The 26,564-nt window shown below is 43.5% G+C and overlaps 4 protein-coding genes and 1 long non-coding RNA gene across 9 annotated transcripts; 2 read left to right on the plus strand and 3 right to left on the minus strand.

Moving 5' to 3' along the window:
- Positions 1 to 132: 132 nt before the first annotated feature.
- Positions 133 to 12,802, minus strand: LOC148088942 (mechanosensitive cation channel TMEM63B-like). Of its 5 annotated transcripts, none has more exons than XM_087801560.1 (23): positions 12,517 to 12,802; positions 10,031 to 10,246; positions 9,885 to 9,964; positions 9,366 to 9,456; positions 9,224 to 9,261; positions 9,013 to 9,155; positions 6,971 to 7,022; positions 6,790 to 6,898; positions 6,649 to 6,719; positions 6,500 to 6,580; positions 6,312 to 6,435; positions 5,073 to 5,206; positions 4,872 to 5,009; positions 4,645 to 4,798; positions 4,437 to 4,543; positions 3,394 to 3,480; positions 3,256 to 3,321; positions 3,023 to 3,185; positions 2,851 to 2,956; positions 2,528 to 2,695; positions 2,285 to 2,412; positions 2,132 to 2,215; positions 133 to 2,050 (listed from the first exon to the last, which is right to left on the minus strand). In XM_087801560.1, the coding sequence occupies exons 2-23, from the start codon at positions 10,220 to 10,222 to the stop codon at positions 1,871 to 1,873; spliced, it is 2,496 nt and encodes an 831-aa protein (XP_087657686.1). In that variant the 5' UTR covers positions 10,223 to 10,246; positions 12,517 to 12,802; the 3' UTR covers positions 133 to 1,870. The 5 variants fall into 5 exon arrangements, with proteins under 5 accessions (XP_087657686.1, XP_087657677.1, XP_087657704.1 ...); XM_087801551.1 differs by having other exon boundaries at positions 133 to 2,053; XM_087801578.1 differs by having other exon boundaries at positions 2,285 to 2,400; positions 12,517 to 12,801.
- Positions 12,803 to 14,010: 1,208 nt separating this feature from the next.
- On the minus strand, positions 14,011 to 15,036 carry LOC148088943 (uncharacterized). The gene is made up of 3 exons (XR_015710452.1): positions 14,281 to 15,036; positions 14,140 to 14,191; positions 14,011 to 14,056 (listed from the first exon to the last, which is right to left on the minus strand). It is a non-coding gene; the product is annotated as an uncharacterized LOC148088943 (long non-coding RNA).
- Positions 15,037 to 16,194: 1,158 nt separating this feature from the next.
- On the plus strand, positions 16,195 to 19,099 carry LOC148088944 (3-oxo-5-alpha-steroid 4-dehydrogenase 2-like). Its single transcript, XM_087782532.1, has 7 exons — positions 16,195 to 16,202; positions 16,792 to 16,866; positions 16,965 to 17,162; positions 17,910 to 18,088; positions 18,470 to 18,571; positions 18,630 to 18,780; positions 18,840 to 19,099. Exons 1-7 carry the CDS (start codon positions 16,195 to 16,197, stop codon positions 18,904 to 18,906), a joined length of 780 nt encoding a protein of 259 aa, XP_087638658.1. The 3' UTR covers positions 18,907 to 19,099.
- Positions 19,100 to 19,919: 820 nt separating this feature from the next.
- On the plus strand, positions 19,920 to 21,567 carry dpy30 (dpy-30 histone methyltransferase complex regulatory subunit). The gene is made up of 5 exons (XM_087801613.1): positions 19,920 to 20,121; positions 20,970 to 21,010; positions 21,083 to 21,124; positions 21,195 to 21,334; positions 21,401 to 21,567. Exons 1-5 carry the CDS (start codon positions 20,112 to 20,114, stop codon positions 21,471 to 21,473), a joined length of 306 nt encoding a protein of 101 aa, XP_087657739.1. The 5' UTR covers positions 19,920 to 20,111; the 3' UTR covers positions 21,474 to 21,567.
- On the minus strand, positions 21,506 to 25,763 carry psen2 (presenilin 2). The gene is made up of 11 exons (XM_087801600.1): positions 25,623 to 25,763; positions 25,250 to 25,383; positions 25,015 to 25,193; positions 24,806 to 24,947; positions 23,977 to 24,044; positions 23,610 to 23,830; positions 23,443 to 23,541; positions 23,312 to 23,377; positions 23,178 to 23,252; positions 22,973 to 23,088; positions 21,506 to 22,046 (listed from the first exon to the last, which is right to left on the minus strand). Exons 2-11 carry the CDS (start codon positions 25,373 to 25,375, stop codon positions 21,891 to 21,893), a joined length of 1,248 nt encoding a protein of 415 aa, XP_087657726.1. The 5' UTR covers positions 25,376 to 25,383; positions 25,623 to 25,763; the 3' UTR covers positions 21,506 to 21,890.
- Between the last annotated feature and the right edge of the window lie 801 nt (positions 25,764 to 26,564).

Consider the following 26,564-nt stretch of genomic DNA (forward strand, 5'->3'; position numbering starts at 1 on the left):
TATCAGGGCTTACCAAGTAAGACAAAACTATTGGCAATAGTTTAATCTGAGCTGATTTTATAGTCAGGCTTAACGAAGAAAGACATCGTCTCGTGAAAGGTATATTCGGTTAACATTAAGTCAACAACCAGAGAGGAGAGAAAGGTTTTATTGGTGGATAAACAAACGGTTGGACAGTGTAAATAAATAAAATCACGTTAATAAATACGTTTGCGATATTTACATGTTTATTTCATCACATTCAACGTTAGAAAACTAACAAAGAAAAAAACTGGCGCTTCAATTTTCTTACAAAACCCCATTGCGGCAGCTCAGAACCGTCATGTGAACACCCGTCACCCCCTTATCTGGGCCACGCCCACTTCTGTAGTTTTGCCACAGTGATTGAGCATCTTGACTGGACAGGCTTGTTTCGGAGGCTCGTGGCTACTTGGGAGCAGGTCATGGGGGCGGGGCTAAATACATCTGAATATCCAGACCGTCGGGTCAAGAGCTGCGCCGAGACCTCCAGCATGTAGACCACTACAGAACACCAGCCTACTGCTTTCATCGTCCATCTGAGTTAACGCACGCACGCCTGCACGTGCACACAACACAAGCACACGTTCACACATTAGAACAGAAAAAAAATAATAATGTAAACTGAACAAACTTCACCTGAGACTTCATCACTTTTCTGGGGCCAGAATCTGGCTCCCATCATGGCCACTCCACCATAGTCCTGCCAACCATTAAAAGCCCCACCCCCACTGTGTGCGCTTGTTATTTGATTGACAGGTAGATGAAGCACAATGTTAGCTAGTAACATTAGCATGCTGGGCAAAAAAGACGCCAGCTGCTAGCATGTTATTAGCAAATAAATGCAGGCGTGTTTAGCTTACTTGCTAACTAGCATTTTCACTTCTATTCAACTGTTAGCATTGGCTCCTGACTGAACTCTTAATATCACAACCAGCTCATTTTAACTGTGGAATCGATAGCATCTTAGCAATTTTCTCGATTTGTTTCCGAGAGTCTCAGAAGGGGCGGAGCTTGCCGATTTCTTTTAATAAAGTGCCGTCCATACAATTCTAATTGTAGATTCTGATTTGCAAAGGTCAATCGGAGACGCACAGGATGCGACACATTTCTGGTCAGCGCCACCATTTAGTTAGCTGCCTGTAACATTAATGCGTTCGCCTAGCGTCACGTCTACATGGGAATAAAACAAGGAACCAATTGTTGTAGGCTGGGAACATGCTAGTGCTAGCCAGTCATTCAAGTTCAAGACACTTTTCCGTTTTGCATCCAGTGAAACGTTTCCACCTCAGGATAAAACCTGTTCGCTACCATGCTAAGTGCCATTCCTTAGAAGAGATATCACTTTTTCTTCAAATCTGAGCCCTTCCCTCAACTAGACAGAACACGCCTTTAGCTTGTTAGCATGACAGATAATATCCTTGTTGTGTTGTTGCTAAGCTAGACTCATCTAAGCTAACACGCCCAAGACTGGTCGAGGGTTTGAAATGAAATATATTCACCATGTGATGAGGCTCCGCCCCTACAGGTGACATATGGTTGGGTGATCCAGTGAACTCATTGGTTAAAAGGATGACCACATCAGAGGGGGAGGTCCTGACGTATTGAACAGGAAAATAGCTTAGCGGCTAATGGTTATGGCAGCTAGCCATTTGAAGCAACAGGAAACTTCTGGCAGGAAGTCCCATCCAGGCACCAGTTTAAAGCTCCGCCCACAAGGTTATTTACAAATGGAGCATCAACAGGGTCAAAGGTCAGGGTCGAGTCTTCAGGCAGGGAGGGGCAGGACCCTCCCGTGTCAGTCTGTGGAGTCTAATTTGGCCCCCGCACGCTCTCGCTGGATCCAGTCCAGCTACTGGCGGACCTCGTTTGCGATCAGACTGTCCTCCCCTGACTGAAAATCCGCCTCGTTGATTCCACTGCCGCCGTTCAGCAGCTCCTCGTCGTGTGCCGAGCTTCGATCCTCCTCGCCGCTGGTCCCGCCCGGCTCGTCTGACGGCGGGTCTTGAAGGACCTGAGCGATGTACATCTGCTGCTGGAACACGGAAAAAAACAACACACGTGTTGGTCTGCAGTTTAAGAGATGGAGAACATCCGTGTCAGGAGGGCTCACCTGGGACTTGGTGGTGGGTGATGACGAGGGTCGAACGGGTCGACCGTTCTCCACCGTTTCAGGGTCTGTGTCCTTGGTGTCGATCTGCGGCAAAGACGTCGGCTTAAGGATCAAACGGAACCGAGGCCCATCGTAAAACAAAGGCAAACTCACCTTGTAGTTGTGCGCGCTCAGGTACTTGAAGTGCCCGAAGCAAATGTGCGAGAGACAAACCACAATAGTGACCACGAGGACCACAAGCGTGAACATGGACGTTGGCGTCTCAAAGCCTGGAGACAAGTCTGAACATTTCAGAGCCAGAAAATGTTTCCCTGAGAAATTTGCTCACAAACTCTTGCCGACAACGATGGCGACGGTTCAGACAGTAGAGCCGGTGCCTCGGAGGGCGTATCTTACCAGTGCGAACAGTGGAGAAGAAGAGCAGCCAAAAGAGACAGAGGATGGGCGCGGCCACCACTTGAGTGACGGCTCCAGAGTGAATCTTCTTGTCCAGTTTAGACGGAAGATATGCGTAGTACATATTGTACCTGTCCACCAGGTGTTTGAGGAGCATGTACATCAGCCCTGAGGAGGAGCAGCAAGCGTAAGAGGAGCAGCAGAAGGTGCAGAAGGCCTACACCCCTCCCAAGGACGAGTGTTTGCCAAGAGAATGAAAGTGGACCAAAGCGTAACCAGCAGAGCAGGCGCAGCTACAGAGGACGCCGACTCGGCGGACTTACCAAAGGGCACGATGATGGGGCATGTGATGCTGTAGGCCATCACGACAGTAAAGACATTCATCATCCATGCGTACGCCGCACCAAACTGGAACTCGTACGCTTGATGCTGAGGACAGAAAAGTGGCAGGTCAGAGGTCAGGTCGGACCGCCAGGACGCAGAAGTCACACTCACCCTTTTCACGTTCCGGCGGTCCGCCGCCGAGCGCGCCAGACAGAGACGGATCATGTACATGAGAAGTCCGGGGATTCGCAGGAGGTCCATGGCGTTTCCGATAAAAGCAGAGGCGATGACGTAGTTGACAAAGAAGGCGCCATTGTCGGGAAGAAAGACACACCTGTGGAGGGACAAGTTGAGCAAACGTCTGGTGGTTTTACCTTCTTCTCCCACCCAGATCCCACACTCACTCAAAACGAACGGTCGCGTCAGCCAGGAACTTCTTGTCAAAGAGCCAGCGGAAGAAGACGTCCAGGCTGTAGGAAAGGGACAAATGTTGAGGGACACGTTTGTTCGCGACTTGTGAGTCCTTAAGTGAGACGAGTTACCTGCTGAGTCCCAGCGATGGCAACAGGAGAACCATGAAGATCAGGAAAGTGTAACATTTGTGCATCGTTGTGCGGTTTTCTCCCGACCTGTAGGGACAACAGCACTGACAGTGGGGGGCAGCAGAGGGCAACCGTAGTTGTGACAGACAGTCAGAGGAAGACAAGGGGGGCTTGAACAAGTGGGGGTGTAGGTACAATTTCGGTCCCCCTTACAATCCCCCACTTCCTACATGATGACGTCACACGGTGCATATGCTAATGTCTCTATACAATTTTTTTGTGGGTTAAAGAAACGTCAATAGAACGTTTACATGATACTTTTTGCCACACATAAAACATTTATATTGACAAAAAGACGAACTCTGTCAATCTAATCACTTTCCTTTCTTTTATTTCCTGGTCTGACGATACATGTGACTTTGAGACCAACGGAAGTGCCCGCGCTACATGTGACGAAGCGGATGATTGGCTGAAACTGTTAATAACAACGCACAACTGTACAATGCAATACAAACATTTGATTCCGAAATAATTCGCTTTTCAAATTTAAAAAAATATTCCCCTTTCTATAACTTGTCTGTAGTTCGGATCACAAACACCTTAGTCATTATTTAGGTTTAGTTTCGATTTATTTTCCTGATTTAAATTAATTGTTTAATGTATATATGCCCAGTTTATTGAAACAGTCATTTTATTTAATGTGTTCCATTTTTATATGTATGCACTACAAAAGAAAATCCTGTGTTTTTCTAACACTATTGGCAATAAACATTTTTCTTTCATATTGTTATTTTTTCTCTTAGGTGTTTATGATCCGAACTACAGACGGGTAGAATGAGTTATAAAAAGGGGAATATTAAAAAGTATTTGAAAAGCGAATTATTTTTGAACTCGAATGTTTGTAATGCATTGTACAGTTGTGCGTTATTATTAGTTATTATTAGCTTCAGCCAATCAGCGGCTTGGCCACATGTAGCGCGGGCACTTCTGTCAAATTTAAATTTTAAACAGAACTGATTTAAGAAAAGGTGACATTTCGGTACCTCGTCCAGTGAGCTTCAAAGAAGGCAGAGTAATAAACAATGGTTGGAAGAAGAGCAGAAAAGGCCCACAGAAGAAGAGTCGGGAAGAACTGGGTCACGATGGGGTTCTGCACGGGGGTGGAGTCGAGAAAGGGGCGGAGACACGGAGAAGTGCAATTAGTTGAAAGCGGCCTTGAACAGCTATAACCAACATGTCCAGGTCACTTACGTTGAGGTACTCGACCGGCTTGGTGACGTTGAACTTGTCCATGGTGGAGATGATGATGGCCGGTGTGGTGAGGAAGAAGAGCAGGAGGAAGAGGATGCAGTTGATGATGAAGCATCGGATCCACCACGAGACCCCGCCCAGCGACAGGTGCTCCCTTCACACACACATGACAATAAATATCAAGTGACCGTCCACGAGAGCGGCAGCGCAGCAGGTCCGGGACGCACCAGCGGACATTCTGGGGGTCCGGCGCATACGAGACACTCCAGCTATGGACGTGGAGAACGTCGCTGAACTGAGACGAGCGAGGCTCCTGGCGACAGTGGCAGCCTGTTACCTGACAGGCGTTGAAGTCCTTCAAAATTCTGCAGAGACAGTGAGAAGTCAAACTTCCTGCTCAAGCGTCAGTCGAGTCCACCGACACTCACATGGCAGTCATGGATTCATTCTGGAATGTGACGAAGGCCATGCCAAGTGGTTTTGTGTGGACCTTCTCCTTCTCCTTTCTATACTCCTCCTTCAACTTGGCTTCCCTTTTGGTATAGTAGCTCACCGCCTCCTCCTGCAGGGAGCGACGGAGGATGAGTTATGTAAACACATCAGTGCCATCAGAATATTGAATTTAACATTTCAAATGTTGACACTATAAATGCTGAAAAAATGAACTTCATTCATTAGTTTTCTGTGCAGCTTATTCCCTTATGGGGGAGGCGGGGGCTGGAGTCTAACCCAGCTTTTTCTGAGAAGCGGGGGACAACCTGGACAGGATGCAAGTCCATCACAGGGCACACAACCATTCTAAAACACACCTACAATTTCCTCAAGTTCCCAATCAACCTCTGAATGGGTTTGGACTGTGGGAGGAAACTGGAGTACACCCACGCAACGCGGGGAGAACATACAAACTCCCCACAGAAAGGTCACAGGTTGCGCCCTCCCATCCTGCCTGTGAACCTTCTTACTATGAGGCACATTTTTTATCAATTGAAATCAATATTTAGAATATTAAAATCTCTCTCTAAGTCTATTTGTATTTTTGAATCATTTAATTAAAAACATGACAGTTTTCCAAATTAATTTTTTTTACACATATAGTTATATTCCAATTCTATTTTTTTTTTTAAATTGTAGAGTCAATATTATTTATTTGTTGCCTTTTTAATACAATATAGAAATGTATGGTAGTGCCATCAGACCAGACAAAATTATGTATCGACATGAAAAAAACAACAATAAACTTATATCAATAAAAAGATTCAAAGTCTTGTGTAGAAATGTTATTAACTACTCAATATTCTGATTAGAGTGATAAAACCCTTACATAATCAATATAACCTCCAGGCAACCAGGTTAGAAGATAGAAAATTAATTAACCCAATATAATGTTTAATTGTTGCCATTGATTAAATCATTGCTCAGCTTGTGCTGGAAAATAATTCAGGGGGATGCCTTCAAATGAAAAAGCTAAACAATGAGAATGTCCTGTATTTGCTCTCCTTGTACAAGTAAAATGAATTATGACTTTAAACAAAATCTGATATATGTTCTTCGAGTTTCACCTCTAAAATAGTTTCCTAACCTAGACAGTAGACAATCAAGGTTATGTTCTTCTTCTCTGCTTAAAGATGGAGTGTGAATGTTTTCTAAGGAATGGAGCTCCTTGTTACCTCCTCACAGCCGGTGATTGCGCAACAGCACAGGTGTCCACAGGGCTTGGGGTTGATCATGGTGGGAACGTGCTCCTTGGCCATCAGGTCTGTGAAGAACTTCTTGCTGCGTTCCGTCTTTTTCCTGCCCAAAACAGAGCCACGAGGTGACTGAGCAGCTTATCCCAGCATGCACCACAACGCCTCACCTCTCAGCATTCAGAGACATCAGCTTGGCCACGTTGTAGCAGATCCGGGCCTCCAGAACCTTGCAGTTCTCGTACGCCAGCCTTCAGAAGAAAACAGAGCCAGGTTAGTAAAGTGGTCAGTGAGAAGATGGGGGCTGAGGGAGGCCTACTCAAAGTGCTGCTTGATCTGCGTCTCCTCTGCATATTTGGAAATCCCGTTTATGAACAAGGTTCTTTTGACCTGTCGGACACAAACAATAAGTCAGTCTGATCAGGTAACATGACATTTAGTCACATGACAGGACTCCCACCAGGTCATCCTCCTTGTAGTGCATCTTTGAGGTGTGTCTCCTCATGCTGTAGACCGTCAGCAGGAGGTACATGAACGCGAACGTCGTGTGTAGCCACAAGAGGTTGGTCCTGAAAACAGAGCAGCAGTAGATCACATGACCTGTGCAGCACGTGGCGGAGAAACGTTGTCACGACACTAACCCAGACTTCAGGTTCGCTATGGTGGTTCTTCCAAAACTGTAGGCGTTGTTTTCTGCAACAGAGAGGAACAATCAAGAACCTGCTGTTGGTCCAAGAACATCACGTTTCCCCGTTTCCAGAGAAAGTGACAAACTTTTTTTTTTGTGTCATTTTGAAAAAGATCCAGCAACTACGCTTAAACGTCCCCTATGATAATGGGTCATGTTTCGACTGATGGACATTGTGTTTATTTACTCTAAAACACCAGGATGTTTTCCTATTTATTTAAAGTCGCTGTTTTAAGACTCAATGAGACGATACATTCGTAGCTATACAAATATATTTTTTTCAATGCAACACGTATGCATACACAAGAATTGCTGAATCGTAAACAAATAATATTACAGAGTACTACCTTTTTTTGGCCGAATCGGTTCTCCATAAAAAAAAAAAAATTGCGACTGAAAACAGACCATTGTGCACGCGTTCCCAGATCGTGCAGATTTCCCAGAACGTGTACAGACACTCCTTTCACGTTGATCGGCAGCCAAAGCCAGTCGGGATCACTTACTATGTGATGACGTCACGCCCCGCAAATGTCTTTTTAAACACTTTTCTTTACAAGTCACCAAAAGGCCAACTGATTGAAGGACACTTTCTATCACACGTTAAACATTTACATGAAAAAAGGGACCATCTTTTCCAATCCGATCATTTCCAAGCGTCCATCCGTCCGACACTTCCGTAGGAAGTTCCTGGAATGGAACATTAGGCCTGACCGAAATGGCACTTACACCACCCAGTCTTCCACTGATTAAGTGGCAAAGTGAAAGTCCTCATCCATAATTAGAGATATTTGGTTTTCAGGATCAAGGAACTTAACAGGGAAGGGTTGTACAGGAACTTGTGGAGAAGGAATGCAGCAGAAACAACTTTTATCATCTCCTGAAAGAACAACACCGGGCACTAGACGAAGGCACATTATTACAGACAGAGAGACCGTCAGTACCTCAGGAGGTTTTGCCTGAAGCAAGGCATTGATAAGTTAGTGTTTTCCTTATTCTTTGTCAGGAACACAGAGTAAAAAGAAAGGTTGTCGTGTGGTCCTTTGAACTATTAAATATTGCATTTCACTTCTATTTACAATATGACATGTTTTTTTTCCCCCAAGCAAAACTAAAACGATTTATGTCTACTTTATTCATTTGAGAGTGTATTTCAATGTTTCTCACCGACAGAAAGTTTCAACAAATAAAGCAGAGCTTTCTACAGCCTCTTCTATTATAATGTTTTTTTTCAAAGTCATTGTCATTGTATTGACAGAGATATCGTAAAATATCAGCCGCACAGACACCAGCAATGCTCAAGAACTATTTAGAAAAAAAGGGATAATTTAGGTCAGGGGTTGTCAAACCGGTCTTCAGTGGGCCATGGTGGTGCAAGTTTTTGTTCCAAAGGATCAGGCATGTCCAGTTTAACCTAGTTTCAGCTGAAATGAGCAATGCCAGACTGACAGTCAACTGATAATTATCCAGCAGCTTTAGTCAGTGAGTAAGCTTTAGATATTTCGACTATACACCCCCCCCCCCCGTGCTCCACATTAACATTATAATGTTGATTGTATTTCTAAAGAATAACCTGGAAGTGTAGAAAAAACGATGTCAAGTCATCTAGATGGACATGGAGCCTGACCTGAGAATCATTGTTTCCAACATCTTTAAATTTTGCGACTGAACTCGAAACTCACAGGTGTCAAGACCGGTGACGTACATGTGCGTGTATGTGTGGGACCTCTTGGACTCGTCTACAAAAAGGACACATCCACAGAAGGACCTCTAGGTTCAGACCCAGGACTTCACAGATCTAGAGATCACACCACAGCACCTCTGGAGCTACAAATAAAAACCACAGACACCCTAGAGTTGTACCTTCTTTAGACGGGGGTCCGGGCGCTCCTTGTCTCATAAAAACGTCTTTGCTAATAATGCGGACTTAACATCCCGCGACACAGCAGACGTCAGTATTTGTTAAGGCTCCGACCACCAGAGCAAACGTGGACTCACCGAGCAGGTCCCCGGAGAAGTTGACCGGCAGCACGATCCCCACAGAGAGAACTCCCACCACCACCAGCAGCCCGATGATGTGGCGCTGGAACGACAGGTAGTGGACGGCGTCCTCGCCACACTTCTCCCGAATCTCCTCATCCCTAAAGGGAGCAAAGGTCATGATGGAGGTGCTATGAATTTAGTTTTTGAGCAGGAAACCATGACTCACTTGATCCTGAAGATGGCGGTCAACCACGAGCAGAAACCCTGCAGGGATAACATAAACAGTTTAACAGAGGAGATGAAGAAGTCCCACCCAGATTCTCCCTCACAGAGAGCCCACAGACTGTCGCTATGGAAACCAAACTTACGTTGTCACGCTGCTCGAAGTCGACAGAGCTGGAAACGGAGGTAAGACGTTCATAGCGGTCTGGTGTATCCGAGTGCATGGCTGAGGCAACGCTGTGGAGATATACATGCAAGACGTCAACCAACGAACTGGTCTTCAAGCTAACCTGTCGTAGACAAGGGTCTGGAGCTAGAAAACACATGTCTGAAGAAACACCCGACGGTGAGAACTTCCTGCCTTGTTAACCAACTAGCACGTCACTGGGGATATGACATTTCCAACACTCGGGTACCTTATCACCGGCTCATAGTTGCCCCTGTCCCGCCTCCGGCTGGTGAACATGAAGACACGCCAGGTGGCATCATCAACGTTAGCATCATAGCAGCATTACATCAACAGGGTTTTTACTTAGCACAGTGGCCCTGATGGGCAAAGGTTGACCCTGCACTACTCAACCGTGAATCACAATTACAAATTTCCTCACAATGCTGCGGAAAAGTCTCACAAACATAACTGTAACTCCGAGTAACGAGTGTTATACCTGTCGGCGTCCGTAACCAGCGCCAGTCGACCATAATCCCACGCCACCTTCCGTAAAATGGAGAAGACAAACAGGAGTACCTGGAGGAGACAAAGCGCTAGCGTCATCGGGGAGCACCGTTGTGACATCATTTCCTGCCTACTCACCAGGAAGCACATGAAGTCGAGAGCGAGCACTGTGGGCACGCCCCCAAAGGGCAGCCCCTGCAGCACGGTGCTGCGTATGCGGGCAGAGTAGCAGTAGTCTTTGGACTCCGGGTTAGAGGAGCAGTTGTTCCGCCCACTGCACGCCTGGCCGCCACCGAATATCGCCATGGCAACGATAAGTCTCAGGAGCATGCTCAGTGCAGCATCGTCCAGGACCTGAAGAGGAGCAGAGTCCAGAGTGACCTGACGTAAGTGGTCGGCGAAAGTGAGTGGTCACTCCTCGTCTGACGGGAGTTACTGATCTTGTTATCAGATTACAATAATCCATTACTCTGCTGACACAGCCTGGTTATGATTATGGCATCTGGCCTCACCTGAGTCATTTTTGCAGCAGAACCAACGTCACCAAACAAGTCTCCTGTTGGACTTTTCCCCGCTTGGTGGGCCGTGTAAGCATGCTAATATTAGCACAGGCACCAATGCAAGTTGGAAGTTAATGAAGCAGCGATTTGCTGGCAAACACTCTATTGCCAGAGGACAATATTTTACAAAAAAAAAGTATTTCGCGTTTTTTATTTTCAATTTTCTCAATGAATGGAAGAAGTTACTGCCGTGTGTCGAGTCACCTGGGCAGCAGCCGATGTAAAAACTTCTCTCCAGAACCCTCCTCCGACTCCAAGAGTCTAGGTCTAACGTCGGAGCTCTATTCTGAATCTCTACTGGATGACTAAGCTTATCACTCTGGGAGAATCAAGACAGGGAAACTCTTATTTACCAGTTATCTTGCCATTCGTCTACTAAAAAGTTGCCGACCACAGGTTTGAGCGTCAGTGGAGAGATTTGCCTTCTGGCTCAGCTCTTTTTTTTTTTCCTCCACCCAACGTCATCCTTCCCTCACTTGTAAACAAGACTACAACATACATGACCCTATTGTCAGTATAGAGATCAAATCGGCTGATCTGACGCGTCAATTATGCTGCTTTTCATCTTCACTTAAGGACATCAACACAACATTAAGAATGACTCACTAGTGGGTGGTCTACAGTGGTCAGTACCCATCAATGGTTATCCAAGAAAATAAAATGGATGTATGGAAGTATGCTAGTTAAATATTTTATTTCAATGTAACTAGCAATCTTAAAACATGTGCCATGGGTCCAGATCTGGCTCACCAAGTCATTCAGGGTCTTGAACAACGACTCAATACCTGATGAACCCCAGACCACCTCTCCTTCAATGCATGACCAATGATTACAAATTGATGTTAACGTCAATGATTGACCTGGGAAAGAAGAGCATGAATAAGAAATGTCTCATCATTTTGTCCTTCGCCTGGTAAAAGCTTTGTATTTTTTAGAGCATAACCAATCTCAGACTACAATAGAGAAGCATCATCTTTAATCTCATATACATACAGATACCATTTACATATTTATACATACATATATATCTGTAGAAAATGGCCTAATTTCATCGTTAATCACTTGTTTTAAACTAAATATACTTCTCATTTGATGAACAGAAGTCTGTCCCTTCCCTTTTTGTTTCCATTGCAAAACATAAGGTTTGGTTTGATCGCCATGTTTTTGAACTCAGGGGGATGAGTATCCTGTTCGATCAAAGATGTACTCCATCCTTTCTATTGGAGGACAAAACTCTCCACTGATGGTGAATTTCCACTCTCGCTGTGTTCCACTGCTTTTTAGGGACTCAAACGCAAGAGGTTCCCCATCCTAAATCTCTATGAGGGTTAGACTTTAAGGGAAGAGAGAGAGAGAGAGAGAGAGAGAGAGTCAAGGAGAGACAACTAAAATGGAATGGAATGTATTTGAACAATCTAGAGTTGTCATATAAAAGTGATGTCGTCACGTGACAGTTAATTCGTGTTCTTAACCAACACGATCAAATAATGAACTGCAATCTCAGAAAAAACTAATGCGTGTGTTCCATGTTGTGCGCGGTTTTATGACGGAAACAAAGACCTTCCGAGAATAATCTTCATTATTAATGACTGGATTCCTTCTTTAAAAACACGAGACTCGTTAAGAGTAAAATCGAACATTAAACTGAATGTCGGGATGCGATGTTCAGTTGAGTTCTGTTCGGTTCTGGGCTCGTGTTTGCCGGGTCATCATGGACGGGAAAGCTCCGGAGGATGTGACCGCGGCCCTGCTGCACCTGCAGCCGCGAACACGCGCCGCTTCCCGGGAATCGAGACCAGCCACCGGTCCAATGTCACCCGCCGCGGACACACACACGGACGCCCGCGGATGGACCCACAAGGACACGGGCGAACCCACGGACGTGTCCTCTGCAGGATCATTATATAACCTCCAGGAGCGGCGCCGGACGGTGATGCTGCCCGGCTGGAGGCGGAGGACAGGCCGCTACCGCAGCCCCGCTGGTGGCCCGCGCGCTGCACCGGCGGCGGAGGTCAGAAAAAAAACACGCCCGATCATTTACACCCACGGAGGGCAAATCCGCACCTGAGCCCCGGAACCTCCTCCCCCGTCTCCGCCTCGTCGTCTGGATCCTCCGCAGGTGCGTCGAACCGTCAGTGGTGTCGATGCCTGACAGGGGCCGCGTCCGACCGCACGCACATCCCGGGAAACACGCCGAATCACGCCCGAAGAAAAGCGTCTCCGCGGGGCATCGACCGTGGTTGGGTCCGCCGCTCGAGGGGAATCCTGCACCGGCGGCTGTGAGTGCGGGCCGGCGCTGCTGCTCCGCCTGGTCTTTGCTAAAATGGAGGCTGGGATCGGAGACAAGCCGCTGTTGTTCTCAATGGCACAGCCAGGGGGCGCCCTAAGCGGCAGGCCTTCACAATAAAACACTGATGTTGAAGATGCAGCTTGAAAGTGCGCAACGCTGTTTTTTTGAGGAGGGTCCTGGTCCATCTGCAGCCGGTAATTTCAGACGGAACGTAAATCCAGACAGGAAGTTGTTTCAGACGAGTGATTTTTTTAAACAGCGCCATTTTTAAATACCTGTTTGCGAGCATGATTTTAAACTAATCTGTAACATATGTAAATGGTAAACATGATTTTCATCGAACGACAAATCGTGATTAAATTTAATTAAACGTGGAGTTAGTTGAACGTTCAACACGTATTTAGTTTATTTATAATTAGAAACAACACAACAAGTTAGTAAACAGCGCTTTAAAGATACTTCTGGCAGATAATGGATGATATAATGATACCTGCTACGTAATGTGACTTAAATAAAAAATAACATGTTTTGAAAACTACCGCGCATGACAGGCACGTATCCAGGTGTGACACGTTCCATTTTTGTTTGTTTTCGTTGTTTATGTCCTGCAGCAAGGGTTACAATAAACAAGTACTTATTGTATTGCTATGAACTATTCACTCACTTGTTTATTGTTACCATTAAAGAGAATCCCTAATGTTTTTTTAGATTAAAAGTTTTGGCGTATTGTCTCAAAATCAAACATAAGAGTGTTTATTGGTATAAAATCCTGAACAGACACTGGAACACTGAACACAATATCTTGTCATTCTTCGTATCTGAATAAAACCTATATAAGGCTTAAATATGAGACACTTTCAACAGTAGTTCTCATCTGATGTATTAATTTTTGTATTGCTTTGAAGATTCATTTAGATGTTAACGACACATATATATTAATGACATTATTGAAAGACACACATAAAACTTTATTTACATAAAACATCCAAACAACAAAAAGGAACAAACAAACATAACCCAAACTATGAAATAAAAAACAAATCTCTCATCATGGTTTTCTGTCCTGCAATGATCTGGTTAGACGTGGATTCTTCACACGGTAATTCAATGTTGTAGGACTTTCATGGAAGTCCCCAAAGTTCTCCCTCAGAACCAGGTCCACAATTTCCTGATTGTTGGAAGGTCAGACTGGAAGACAAATATGTATTGGAAGAACTCAATGTTTGTTTGAGAAAACAACAGAGGTTAATATTTTCATTTGCACATACTGCATCGAAGGTGTTCGGTGCAGCAAGGCGTACTTAAAAAAAAACACTAAAAAAGATAAATTGGAAACAAGTTCAATGATAAACGTGTTAATTAGAACCCGCATTTGAAATGCTTAAACCATATCTCACCATCAGCATGAAGACTCCACAGTCAGGCCCACCAATTTGTTTGTGGAGTGTCCTATATAAATATATTGAAAAATATATATTTTAAAAAAGAAAGAAAGGTAAATGATAATGTGAGCTTTACCACACTTTTATTTGCCAAACCTTGTTTCACATCAACTGCCAGAACATACTTCGGATGATCTTACTGCAAAGACAACAGATTAGTTTGTTAGTGTTGTCTGCAAAAGGTCCATTGAATTTTTAGTACCGAACACACACCAAAGAGTATTAATACTGAATACATGTTTCTATTATTCAACATGTTTTAAAGATACAAACATCCATGCAACATGCAACCATGACAGCTGTATCGCCACAATACCGACAATAGTAGTGAGGTTCATCTGTGTATGGTACAGTCTGTCAAACATAAAAATGGTTAGACTTTTATGATGCAACATATGAGGAACTAACTAAAGATATACTAAACACACCTCCATGATGATTGCCTTTCTGAAGTGGCTTTGTATGTGCTGTTCAATTTTGTCCATCCGTGCTGGTCTGAATTCGCTGACCTCTATAAAAGGTCAGTGATAGAACAAACACTTGTTGCATTTCTCAATGGTCATTTGGTTGTTCATCTGTATTGATCTGTATTATATATAATGGTGTGTATATATATATATATATATATACTGCTTGAACCTTAATTGATTTACAAATAATAATAAGTCACTTCCTTGCAAATTAATAAACAAAAACAATGTTGTAAACCTACATTTGGCTGGGGTTATATATCTAGAAAAACAAGTAAACAGAAGTATTGCTGAAACTACGTGAAAACGTTATGACATGAAATGACGGTAAACATTTTAAAAAGCGTAAAAATAGTCAGTTAACTACTTAAAAAATCTGACATGAAATGACAATAAACATTTTAAAAAGCGTAAAAATAGTCATTTAACTACGTAAAAAATCTGAAATGAAATGACAACAAACATTTTAAAAAGCGTAAAAATAGTCATTTAACTACGTGAAAACATTATGACATGAAATAACAGTAAACATTTAAAAGAAATTTGAAAATTGTCATTTGTTTATTTTACCGTGTTGTCCGCGTGGTTGTCACAGTTTTAATTGTTTTTGTTTCTTGTACAAATTCCTCCATCTTCGTCTTCGATAAGTCTTTAGCGAAATAAAAAAAAGGCGTAGTTAGTCTGTGGCTACTTCCGGAATTGGCCACGCCCCAAATGCTCGTCTAAACCAACTTCCTGTCTGAATCGACGTCGGTCTGAATCCTCTGCCTCTGCAGCTGGATATACTTGGTTATTTTGTGACCGTTATTAGTTGACACTTTTCAAAGCTTGTGAGTTCTAAATGAATTGATTTTTTTTTCACAACAACACACTCAAATAAATTCCAGTTTGAATTGGAAGTGGTATTAATATCGTAAGAGTGAGAAAAACAGTGAACGTTGAAATAACCTAATATTATTCTTTATCATCAGAGTGATTTTCGTTCTGTTCATAGGTTTCATTTTCATCTTTATCATTATTTTCATCTTCATCCTCAACTTTATCACTTTCATCCTCTTCATCACCATTTTCATCATGATTTGGCCGCATTCAGAAATATCGGACTCTGAGATCGAAAAATTGAAAATTTTGCATTAGGCAAGATAGAAACAGACGTGTTACTGGCAGTTAATGCAGATGCCCAGTAGGATGACTAAATCATCCAGTACTACAATTCATGTGGTGCTGGTGACAGATAAATCCAAAATGTCCAATAGTAGGGTTATTGATTTTGGGCTAAGTGACCACTCCTTCATTTTCTATATCTTGGATCCAGAAACCAGCTCTTTGTCACCATAACTCAGTCAGTATGAGATCAATGAAGTCTTATTGTGGAGTGGAATTTAACCAAAAACTGTTGAATATGGATTGGTCTCCGGTCTCAGGAGATAACATCCCAGTTAGATTATCAGGATTTGAACCATCTCATTCTACAGACACTTGTCTCCTGTACTTGACGGACTTTATTAGAAGTTAAATAGATGATGGTAAATATTGTGGGATGGTCCTGTTGGACCTCCAAAAAGCATTTGACAGAGTGAATGTTAGAATTCTTTTGTTTAAACTAAGGGCCTTGAGATTCAACGGTGCCTCTATACAGTGGGTCAGGTCTTAGCTTGAAGAGCGTCATTGAACTTTGTAATTGTTAGGTTAGTTTATATTTTAATATTGTATTTTATTGATACTGGACTTTGTAATTGTGTTCTTATCCGAACAACAGTGTGGAGACACAACCACATATTCCCCCACTTGACATCATACACATGCACTTGCAGACACACACACACTCACACACACACACCCCCACACACACACCCCCACACACACACACACACACACACACACACACACACACACACACACACACACACACACACACACACACACACACACACACTCTCACACAAAGGGACCACAATGGAAATCAGCATTTGCTTTCTTGTGTTTTCATCCCTTTGGCAGCAGGTGTGTCTATGTGTGTTCAAACATTGTACTGTTGTCAATGAAGATCTCAATCAATCAATCAAAACTGTTTGTCTCAAAAGTTGGTCAATACGTTCGTTGCTCTTTCGCTATTTAAGTTCTCGTAAACTTTTAGGGGCGGAACCGAACAGAAAAGCTTCAATATTCATACCCGCCCACAGTTGGAGACATCACCGTATAAGAGCATCGGGTATGTTCCGGGTTTAGGGTCGTGATGGACTGTTGGTTTGTTGCAGTGTCTCTCGGGAGCTGGACTCTGATCGCGTGCGCGGTTGCTTTCCTCCACAGACAGCAGCGGATCCCCGGGAAGTACGGACGATACGTGGAGCCCGAGAGCCGCTGCTGTCCGGCCAGACTGGGATGGTTCCTCCAGGAGGTCCCGTCCTTCTTCTTGCCCCTGGTGCTGCTGCTCCTCACTGACGGGAACCGAGGAACCACTGAGGCGGATCTGGTTCTCTACGCCTTCATCCTGCATTACTTCCAGAGGTGACACAAGTTTAAGTTTAGAGTTGAAGTGCTCTCTAGCGCCCCTAAGTTGTTTTTTTACGTAGCCCAAGGGATGAGAAGGTTAAAAAAAAGGTAGTAATGGTGGAAGAAGTAGTGATGGTCAGATGAAGTTTCATGAAGAAGTGTCATTGTTTTTAAGAGCCCACTTGATGGTGGTCTCTGCACTATTCTACTTTGTTTTTGTATCATCACATCATCACCACCAACAGCTGGCGCCACCTACTGACCTGTAAATAACATGACTCTGTTTTCATGAAGGTTCATCAGACCTTCACTGTCTGGAAGTGCGAATAATCTTTGGTGAAACAAGTTGCAGTTGTGATCAGGGTTGTGTGATAAACATAAAGCCGCTCTAGAAGACGAAACAGAATGAGAAACTTTTCCTACCAGTGTAAACACAGCATAGGATTTTTTTTGTGGTGTCAGTACAGAACCTGGACATGTGTTTGAACATGTATGATTCGTGCATTCTCTTGTGGGGACGGGCTCTCTCACATTGTCTTGTCTTGGTCTGATGAAAGGTTCCGGTGGGGTCGTAGGTTTCCCCACAGGCGCAGTCTGTTATTGACAAAAAAAAGATGTCAAGAGGTTTTGTTATTATTACTCTGAAAGAGGAGCTGTGGTGGGATTAAGTTGTTTCATGTATGAGCTTTAAATATATATGAATAAATAATAAATGACAATAAACATGTATAACTCAAGGTTTTGTTGTTCAACCCGCTGCAGAGCCTTCATCTACAGCTTCCTGACTCGAGGAAGACCGATCCCTCTGTTTATAGTCTTAAGTTCAGCGATCTTCTGTTCCTTCAACGGCCTGCTGCAGGGTCACCACCTCGTCCACTGCTCGCACCTAAACCACCAGCCCTTAACAGGACCATGGAAGTTCAATGTCCGGTTCACTGCAGGTCAGTCATGGTCCTGATGTTCTGGGACAAACAGCTTGGATCGCAGAATAGTAGGTCAGTAAACTCAACATCTTCCACATGACATGAAGCTGAGATGACGGTAATTATTCATAGGGTTTATCAATCGAGCTAACTCGAGTGTGTGTGTGAACGGTTGTCTGTCTTTGCGTGCCCTGCAACAGACTGGCATCCTGTCCAGGGTGTCCCCTGCCTCTCGTCCTATGATTCTGTGATAGGCTCCAGTCTCGCCGCAACCCCGACCCCGGGATAAAGCGGTTGTCAATGAATGAATGAATGAAATCCGCAAACGTGCAGCTGCAGCCTTGAGTTCAATGTAGTCGTGGAAGGTGAACCCACAATGGATGTACTTCGTCTCCACAGGGCTCCTCCTCTTCCTCTGCGGCTTCATCATCAACATCCACAGTGATCATGTCCTCCGCTGCCTTCGCAGACCCGGAGAGGAGGTCTACCGGATACCCTACGGTACCAGAATATGACTCCTGAAGACCTGGCACCATGTTCACGACTATCTACATTTTAGGCGGCATGTTCCAGTGGGTTTCGTGTGCCAACTACTTTGGGGAGATAGTGGAGTGGTTCGGCCTTTTTCTTGCTTCGTGGTCTCTTCCGATCTTCGCCTTCTTCTTCTTCACTCTGTGCTCCATCGGACCGCGGGCTGTCCAGCACCACCGGTCAGTCCTACACAATCTCATGTGAAGATAAGATGAATCTCATTTGCGTTGCTCCTCAGGGACTACCACCGCCGGTTCCCGGACTACCCGTCACACAGAAAGGCCTTTTTGCCGTTCATCCTATGACATGCTGGCTCTGACGCTTTGGCTTCAACAGCCAATCAGCAACACACAATGTGCAGACGTTCAATGTTTACTTATGTAAACGTATGTAAATGTATGTCTGGATTTTTCTTCAAGATTTTTTTTCTCCATCATGAACAGCCACTTGGTCTTCGCTTTTTAGCAGGTTATAGGATAAATAAAGTTTACAATTACACTGTATTTTCTTTTTATTCTCAAAGAACTTTATTAAAATAAATACTATCATTGTAGTTACATAGTCGTTAACGTTGTATTCAAAGTAGGATTAGAGTTATCTCACAGTAAGAAGGTTCATATTTTAACACTGGTATCTGATCGGCATCAGTTGATACTCAAATTGTATCTCTACAATTTTTATTGTAGAGAATTTTTATATTCTAACATATTTTGATCCAACAACAAATTCCAAGAGGTCAAATTTCATTTTTTTTAAACTTGTGGATTACATATCCAAAGGTGTGTGTTATTTTTACAAAATGTCTTTGAACCATTTAATTTATTTTTCACGTATTATTGGCAGCTGTAAACCAGCAAGTACTCATTCAATAAGCAATAGAAAAAGAGAATAAAGCCCCGAATCAGCCATTGTGCGATCAGGAAATTGTGAAATTTTTGCAAAAGCCCGGGGAAAATAGAAAACGCTATAAGTAAACGTCCAAAATACGGAGAAAAAAGAGAAAAATATTAACAAGTAATTTAAGGAGGTGTTAGATACATTTGGATTTCAAATGTATATTAATTAGACATTTCAGTGAGAATGTTATGATTTGGTACCGCAACATCTTCGGCGAAAATAGTTTTAAAAAAGGAGTAAATAACGAGTATACTTTATAATAGCCTATTTATATTACTAACATACTTAATTACTATTAGTAAATGTGAAGAAAACTAGTTCTATGCAAACTCCATACCAGTAGGTGGCGGTAATAAAGCAGTATGTTGTTTGCTAACCGCAATTAAACAAGAAGAAGTGTTTTAAGTCTGAACAAATCTTGCGAAACTAACCCGGATGAATACGACGATATCTCCACATTTACCTGCTAAGCGAATTAATCTTTGAGTTTTATATTCTTCCATAAGTAATTAATTAATATATTAACTTGCCCGAACGTGCTTTTTGTTCTGAAGACAAGTCTGCACCTACGTCATCGATCTACGCCTTTGCGTCATCAAGAGTCACAACAAACATGGCGGACGGTGAGTTCATTGTCACCAATATCTCTTTTTATTAATGCATTGTAAGATGCCGGGGGTCTGTTTCGGGTCAGGTTCAGTGACCTGATCCTTGTTAGACACCCCTTTCCTTTACGTCACGCAATTGGCCTCCTGTAAATGGAAGTGAACACGGATGCTAGTTAAGTTAGCTTCTTCATCCAAAGCAGCGCCAAAATGATGACTTGATGGAAATGGCTTTAGTATTTGAAAAAAAGCATTTTATTTATACATGGAATTATTACTTTTTGCTACAAGTTGGAACCACTTCCTCTCACACTACGTTTGATGGAGTCTTCTGACTCCTACAAGTAGCATCTTAAGACCCTTTTTATTCGTCTTTTCCTAATTTTCTGGGACTCCTGTGTTTGTCTCTATGTTGTCTTGGCCGTTAAGGGTTTTTAAATCTGTATGTATCTTTAACTGTATATTGCTTTTGATTGTTCAAGCGCTTTGTGACCCTGGTCTAGAAAGGCACTTTACAAATAACTGTTACTTACCAGTTTGCCCAACGCTTACCTTGTGTGGTAGAACGCAGAGTAATGAGTATAAACATGACTAATCTGTTTGACATTTTTCTGGGCAACGCACACTGCAAAGAGAAAAGTTTCAGATATTTTTAGCGTTTAAATAAAATGTATATCTTATTCTAGGTGTTTTGTATCTACTCGCCTTTGATGATTCTAATATCCATGCTATCGGCAAAGTTATTTGGTTTGTAGATGCAAAGATAAACAATCAAATATAGGTTTGATTTTAATTCTGTTCCTAATGTGGCACCATTACAAACTGGTTGTGTTGAGCTCATGACTGATGATGATATTGTGTCTCAGATCACACGGATGCAGATACGCCCATGGAGGGACACGCAGCGGTGAGTCACCTAGTGTACTCGTAGTGTGACGTATATTTTTATAAATTTTTTTCCAAACATCCATTTGTACAGGTGACGGAAAATACTGAATTTAATCTTGCGGAGAACCTTCAGGTAACAAACACACACAGGCACCCACAGGATGCAACACGTGACTCACTCCCATCATGTTTTGCTTCCCAAGAGGTCGGTGGACGGTGAGAAAAGTGTTGAAAAGAGCTTGAAGCAAAAGTTGGACCTGCAGGCTCTTCCCACGCGAGCGTACCTTGACCAGACGGTGGTTCCAGTGTTGCTGCAGGGTCTGTCGCTGCTGGCAAAGGAGAGGTCAGTCATGATCACGTCGACCTGAGTGGCCTGTTCTGGACGTTAATTTTTCTTTTCACGTTTCAGACCTCCGAACCCCATCGAGTACCTGGCTGCATTCCTGCTTAAAAACAAGGGTCAGTTTGATGACCGTAGCTGATCGCACAACACACACAAACACGCCACGAAGAGTTTCTTGAATCATGTGACCACAACTGTTTTTAATGTTACAAAATAAAAATTTGGAAAAGCTAGTCATGTTTTATTTTGAAATACATAAATCTTCACATTTCAAGAGTCTGGTGACTTGAAGTTTCAACTTATTCTTTCATTTACCCGGTTGTCTTTCAACCCAGAGACACTGGTTTAATCTGGATGATCCAAAACTATTAGCATAGCATTCAGAAAATTGAAACTTTATTCACGGCCATTCGATAAAAAACGTCTACACTCTCAGCTTTACCTCTGGGGAAATTGCTGTGAAACATCTTAATGTGTTTTGCAGCTACAGTAACAATGACATCACTTCCTGTTTGACTAAACAAACACTGCGCCAAGCCAAAGTTGAAGAAACTTGTCAGATGTAGAACTGGTTGTCGGCCAGGTCATCCATGAACGGTCGCACCAGGAAGTCGGTGGAGAAGTAGAAGATCAGTCCAAAGGTGATGGAGATGGGGAGAGCTGGGAGAGCTTTACGGAACACGGCCAGGAGGAGAAGCGTAACACACAGACCCTAAAACACACACAGGTTCTCATGAAAGTCATATCCTTTGAATTAAAAAAAAAGAATCGAATGACTAAAACTTTTTAAAATGTACCTGGGTACAGTATATCATTCATATCATAGTTAATTTATGGTTGATGCGAACTTTGTTTTTTGATTCAGTTTATTTGCAAATAAAATAATAAAATATTCACAAGTTTTTTCACTATTGTGTTGCACTTAAAATTTCGACCATTAGATGGCAGTCATTAAGATCAAGGCGATGAAAGGGTACAGTCGACTCAAGGAGTTTTTAAAGCTGATTTTGGAAATATTTTGATTTGAAAATAAAATAAAAGCAGTTACGACTTGGTCAAGAGTTATGTGGTCTGTAAAATCTCAACACAGAGTCAAGTACTCAACAATACTACAAATATATACTTGTTACTACAGTATCACCAGCTCGGTCTCTGAGGTCTGTGGATCAGAATCTACTTATGGTTCCACGCACACGGCTCAGGACCAGAGGAGAGAAATCTTTTCAGGCTGTTGCTCCTAAGCTTTGGAACAATCTTCCTCTCTCTTTGCGCTTGATGGAGTCTACTGACTCCTTTAAGAAACATAAGACGTTTCTATTTGTTCAGGCTTTTCCTTGAATTTCTCGAACTCCGGTGTTGTTCTCAGTGTTGTCTTGATCTTTGAAGTATGTACTGTTTTGAGTATTGTTTTGATTGTTAAAGCGCTTTGTGACCCTGGTCTCGAAAAGCGCTATATAAATAAATATTACTTACTTACTTACTTACTTACAATATATCGTATAATATTGCCAGATTCTTGCCAATCCCCCCCCCCCCATTATAGTTGTTTTTGTTGTAAGCTCTGGTGATTATCCATGTCTAGCAGGCTTACAAGCTAGCTCACAACATAACAAGAGAGGTTTCAGTAGCATTTCTTACAATAAGAATGGCGACGAAGCAGGCGAGTGTTGTGTTCCAGTCGCCTCCGTTAGCAGCAGCTTTTCCCACAAGGACGCTGTAGAAGATGAAGTCGCCCAGACCAAGTTTGACACCCCCTGAGAGAGACAACACAGCTTTGTAGCAAACACAGGTGTTTTGGCGATTCAGGAAGTGACATCGTGGTTCGGTAAACCACGCCACTCACGGTCTTCCTCCTCTAGCTCGTCGTCAGGAACACTTCGAGATGGCGCCATCTCTCTGGCCTGCTCTGCCTCTTCATCTGAACATAAAAGGAATTTTGTAAAAGTCTGCCACTCAATGTCGAGCTGACGTCAGTACCCGGCTCTGGTTCTGAGTGCGGAGAGTCCGTCTGGCTCGCCATCGACACCGTCCACATCATGGCAGCTGAGCATCAGGAAAAACTATGAGACAGGTAGTCACGGGGAACAGACCCCCTGCACGGCACTCACATGAGTATATGAGGGCGGGGAAAATGGGCTCATTCCTCTCCTGAGCCGTCTCGACCAGCTGGCGGAGTGGACCTTTGGGACTCAAAACAGCCACCAGGTCTGCATAGAAAAATGAGTCACATGACGCAAGCCAACATGTAATCAATCAATAATCAATAAATGCTGACCGTAGACCGAGATGGATCCCAGGATGACCCAGGCCGACCATTCAGGCAGGTACTTGATGAAGACCAGGGCCATGAGGGCACTGATGAGCACCAGGTAGACCTGCTGCAGCTGCAGAGGACCCTTCCAGTGGATGCAGACCATCCCAACCGCCCCAAAGTTCCAGATCACCATGGCAACAGTCGGGTAGTCCATGGCCACGTTGTAGGTCTTAAAGACCTCGCTGGTACAAAAATAGAAACCCAGTTTAGAGAGCCGGACTAAACTCACAAATGTTTGGAAAATATGTGACATACAACACACACAAAGACACAAAAATGATACTGAAGCACAACTGTGAGCGACAAAGTCTTGCTGGACCTAACTCACCTCAAATACATAAAGCTGAACCAGAACAGCAGCAGCAGCGACGACAGAATTAGCCAGCCGTGGATGAACTGAAACAAAAGCTCAGAGGTTGTGACCCCACACACATTGCAGGTGAGCGGTCAAACAAGAGGAAAAGAGCAGATAAGGGAGATGACAACTGGAGAAGGAGTGAAGAAGAAAGGAAAAGATGGAGACTAGAGAAAAAGATGGAGAAGAGAGGAAAAGATGGAGATGAAAGGAAAAGATCGAGACAAGAGGAAAAGATGGAGACTAGAGAAAAAGATGGAGAAGAGAGGAAAAGATGGAGATGAAAGGAAAAGATGGAGACAAGAGGAAAAGATGGAGACGGGAGGAAAAGATGGATAACAGAGGAAAAATGGAGATGAAAGGAAAAGATGGAGACGGGAGGAAAAGATGGAGACGAGAGGAAAAGATGGATAAGAAAAGAAAAGATGGAGACGAAAGGAAAAGATGGAGACGGGAGGAAAAGATGGAGACGAGAGGAAAAGATGGACACGAAAGGAAAAGATGGATAAGAGAGGAAAAGATGGAGACAAGAGGAAAAGAAGGAGAGGAGAGGAAAATAAGGAGACTAGAGGAAAAGATGGAGACAAGGTGAAAAGACGGGGACGAAAGGAAAAGATGGGAGACGAGAGGAAACGATGGAGACGAGAGGAAAAGATGGAAACGAGAGGAAAGATGGAGACGATGGGAAAAGAAGTAGACGCGAACAGAAGGAGACAAGAGCAGACAAAAGCTGCAGTTGTGATCTTTAGGCTACAGGATGTGACCTCATCACCACTTCCTGTTAGCTGAAAGACTGTAGTACCTTGTAACAGCGATTCTTGTACAGGACCACGAGCAGCACGGTCAACACCACGATGACGCTGATCATGATCAGTGAGTTCAGAACAGAGTTGAGGAGGCGACGGCCGACAGACGCCGTGTTCTCTGTGAATGGCGTGTAGATGCTGCGAGGACAGGGAGTGTTAGAGGTCGAGAGGTTAGGGGGTATGGGACTGTATGGGTGACACTCACAGCTGCTGGTCCGTCTTCTCGCTGTAGAAGCTGACCGACTTGATGGTGGTTACCACGACGACCATGCACAGCGTGACAGGTACGAACAGCATGATGACGTGTTTGGCTCCATACTTCAGCGTCAGCTCCTCCTCATCTTCCTCAGGCTCCGCCTCCTGGTTCGGTCTGGGCTGCCGACCCTGCAGAGAGGTACGGTCAGAGCCAGAACCACACGTGACACACAGACTCCACATACTCGCTTGGCTTGGGAAAAGTTCTGGACGTCTGGCTCGGGCCTGTAGGAGGGCAGCGTTGGGTTCTCAGACTGGACCAGGGCGGTCCTCTCTGTGTAGAAGTCCTCCTCACTGTCCGACACGTTCATGGTTCTGCCTGCAAAGATAATTATGTTTGAGTGACAGCTGACCTTAACCTGGACACCTGTCAATCACAGACCAAACACTGCACACGCGCGCGCGGGCACATACACGCACCAAACGAGGATCATTGAACACACAGTTTTAAGTTTGGACCTTTTTGGTCTGGTTTACACGAAGACACCTAGTCAAGGTTCTGGGAGAACCGGATCTGCGGATCTGAGGCAGGAGACGTTAATTCATCTCTTTTCTCACCGGAAGGAGTTCTTACGACTTCACCGTGTCGAGCAGCAAGTCGCTCGCCAACAAAACGTCCAAAAGGCGGATCTCTGAACCGAATCAAACCGAGTAAACAACAGGCGAAACCAGGAAGTTAGCAGTCAGCTGACCGGCAGATCGCGGGTGACGTCACACCAACGTGACCTCGTCTTTTTTTTTTTTTTACCAAACAAGTTATTCGCGTTCAACCAAAAAATACCACACGTGACTGATTCAAACAGAATCGGAAACATATTTCATAAATTAGAGAGTTTATGAGGTAATGTACACACACTTGACATAAAGACAGTTCGACTCACAAAGGACGAGGATTTAAATGTCTTAAATATTCCGATGTTTAGAAAAAGTTCTTGCCAAGTAGAGCTGGAGGTTTTTTGTGTTTTTATCTGTTGTGCTTCTCGTTGCTACCATTGCCTTCAAATAGTGGCTGATCGATTAAAAATAATTAAATTCTTAATTCTTCATTTTTTAAGAGCGAAACTAAATTCTTTCTGGGATTTTATTATTTATTTACAACTTACGCAAATCGTTCATTCCATACAGATCTTAAAATAAACGCACACCTGATCCGTAAGCTGAATATTTCCTTGTCCCGTCCCCATCAGTCTCATCAAATAATTTCGCAGTTCTGAGTAATAATACGGTAAAAAAAAAAAACTCTACATTATTATAAAGTGTTATCTCACGTTCAATAATCTATAATCAATGAAAATTTCAGACACAAGTGAAACAGCAAGAGTAACATTTTAATAATAGAGAAACATCTTTTATTTACTAAGCATTTCAGAGGAAAAGTATTGGATTTAATATTGGAAATAATTTACACATGTAAAAAACATGTGTGTGTTTTGTTTTCTCAAGATCGTTCCTACATTTACATAAAACAACTCAATGTATAAATAACCACAAGCTTTATGT

This window comes from Callionymus lyra, chromosome 1, assembly GCF_982586985.1.
Source record: "Callionymus lyra chromosome 1, fCalLyr1.hap1.1, whole genome shotgun sequence".
In the NCBI taxonomy this organism is placed as follows: domain Eukaryota; kingdom Metazoa; phylum Chordata; class Actinopteri; order Syngnathiformes; family Callionymidae; genus Callionymus; species Callionymus lyra.

Bases quoted from the DNA above. Each gene is read 5' to 3' on its own strand.
- LOC148088942 (XM_087801551.1), bottom strand. From the start codon at position 10,222: ATGCTCCTGAGACTTATCGTTGCCATGGCGATATTCGGTGGCGGCCAG. The intron at 9,156-9,223 runs GTGAGTCATGGT...TGCTCCCTTTAG, and splicing joins ACCGCCATCTTCAGGATCAA to GGATGAGGAGATTCGGGAGA. The intron at 6,720-6,789 runs GTGGGAGTCCTG...TGTGTCCGACAG, and splicing joins ACTACAAGGAGGATGACCTG to GTCAAAAGAACCTTGTTCAT.
- LOC148088944 (XM_087782532.1), top strand. The intron at 17,163-17,909 runs GTGACACAAGTT...AACCCGCTGCAG, and splicing joins ATCCTGCATTACTTCCAGAG to AGCCTTCATCTACAGCTTCC. The intron at 18,781-18,839 runs GTCAGTCCTACA...GTTGCTCCTCAG, and splicing joins CGGGCTGTCCAGCACCACCG to GGACTACCACCGCCGGTTCC.
- dpy30 (XM_087801613.1), top strand. The intron at 21,011-21,082 runs GTGAGTCACCTA...CCATTTGTACAG, and splicing joins CCATGGAGGGACACGCAGCG to GTGACGGAAAATACTGAATT. The intron at 21,335-21,400 runs GTCAGTCATGAT...TTCACGTTTCAG, and splicing joins TCGCTGCTGGCAAAGGAGAG to ACCTCCGAACCCCATCGAGT.
- psen2 (XM_087801600.1), bottom strand. From the start codon at position 25,375: ATGAACGTGTCGGACAGTGAGGAGGACTTCTACACAGAGAGGACCGCC. The intron at 24,045-24,805 runs GTACTACAGTCT...CTTTTGTTTCAG, and splicing joins ACAAGAATCGCTGTTACAAG to TTCATCCACGGCTGGCTAAT. The intron at 23,542-23,609 runs GTCAGCATTTAT...TTTTCTATGCAG, and splicing joins GGGATCCATCTCGGTCTACG to ACCTGGTGGCTGTTTTGAGT.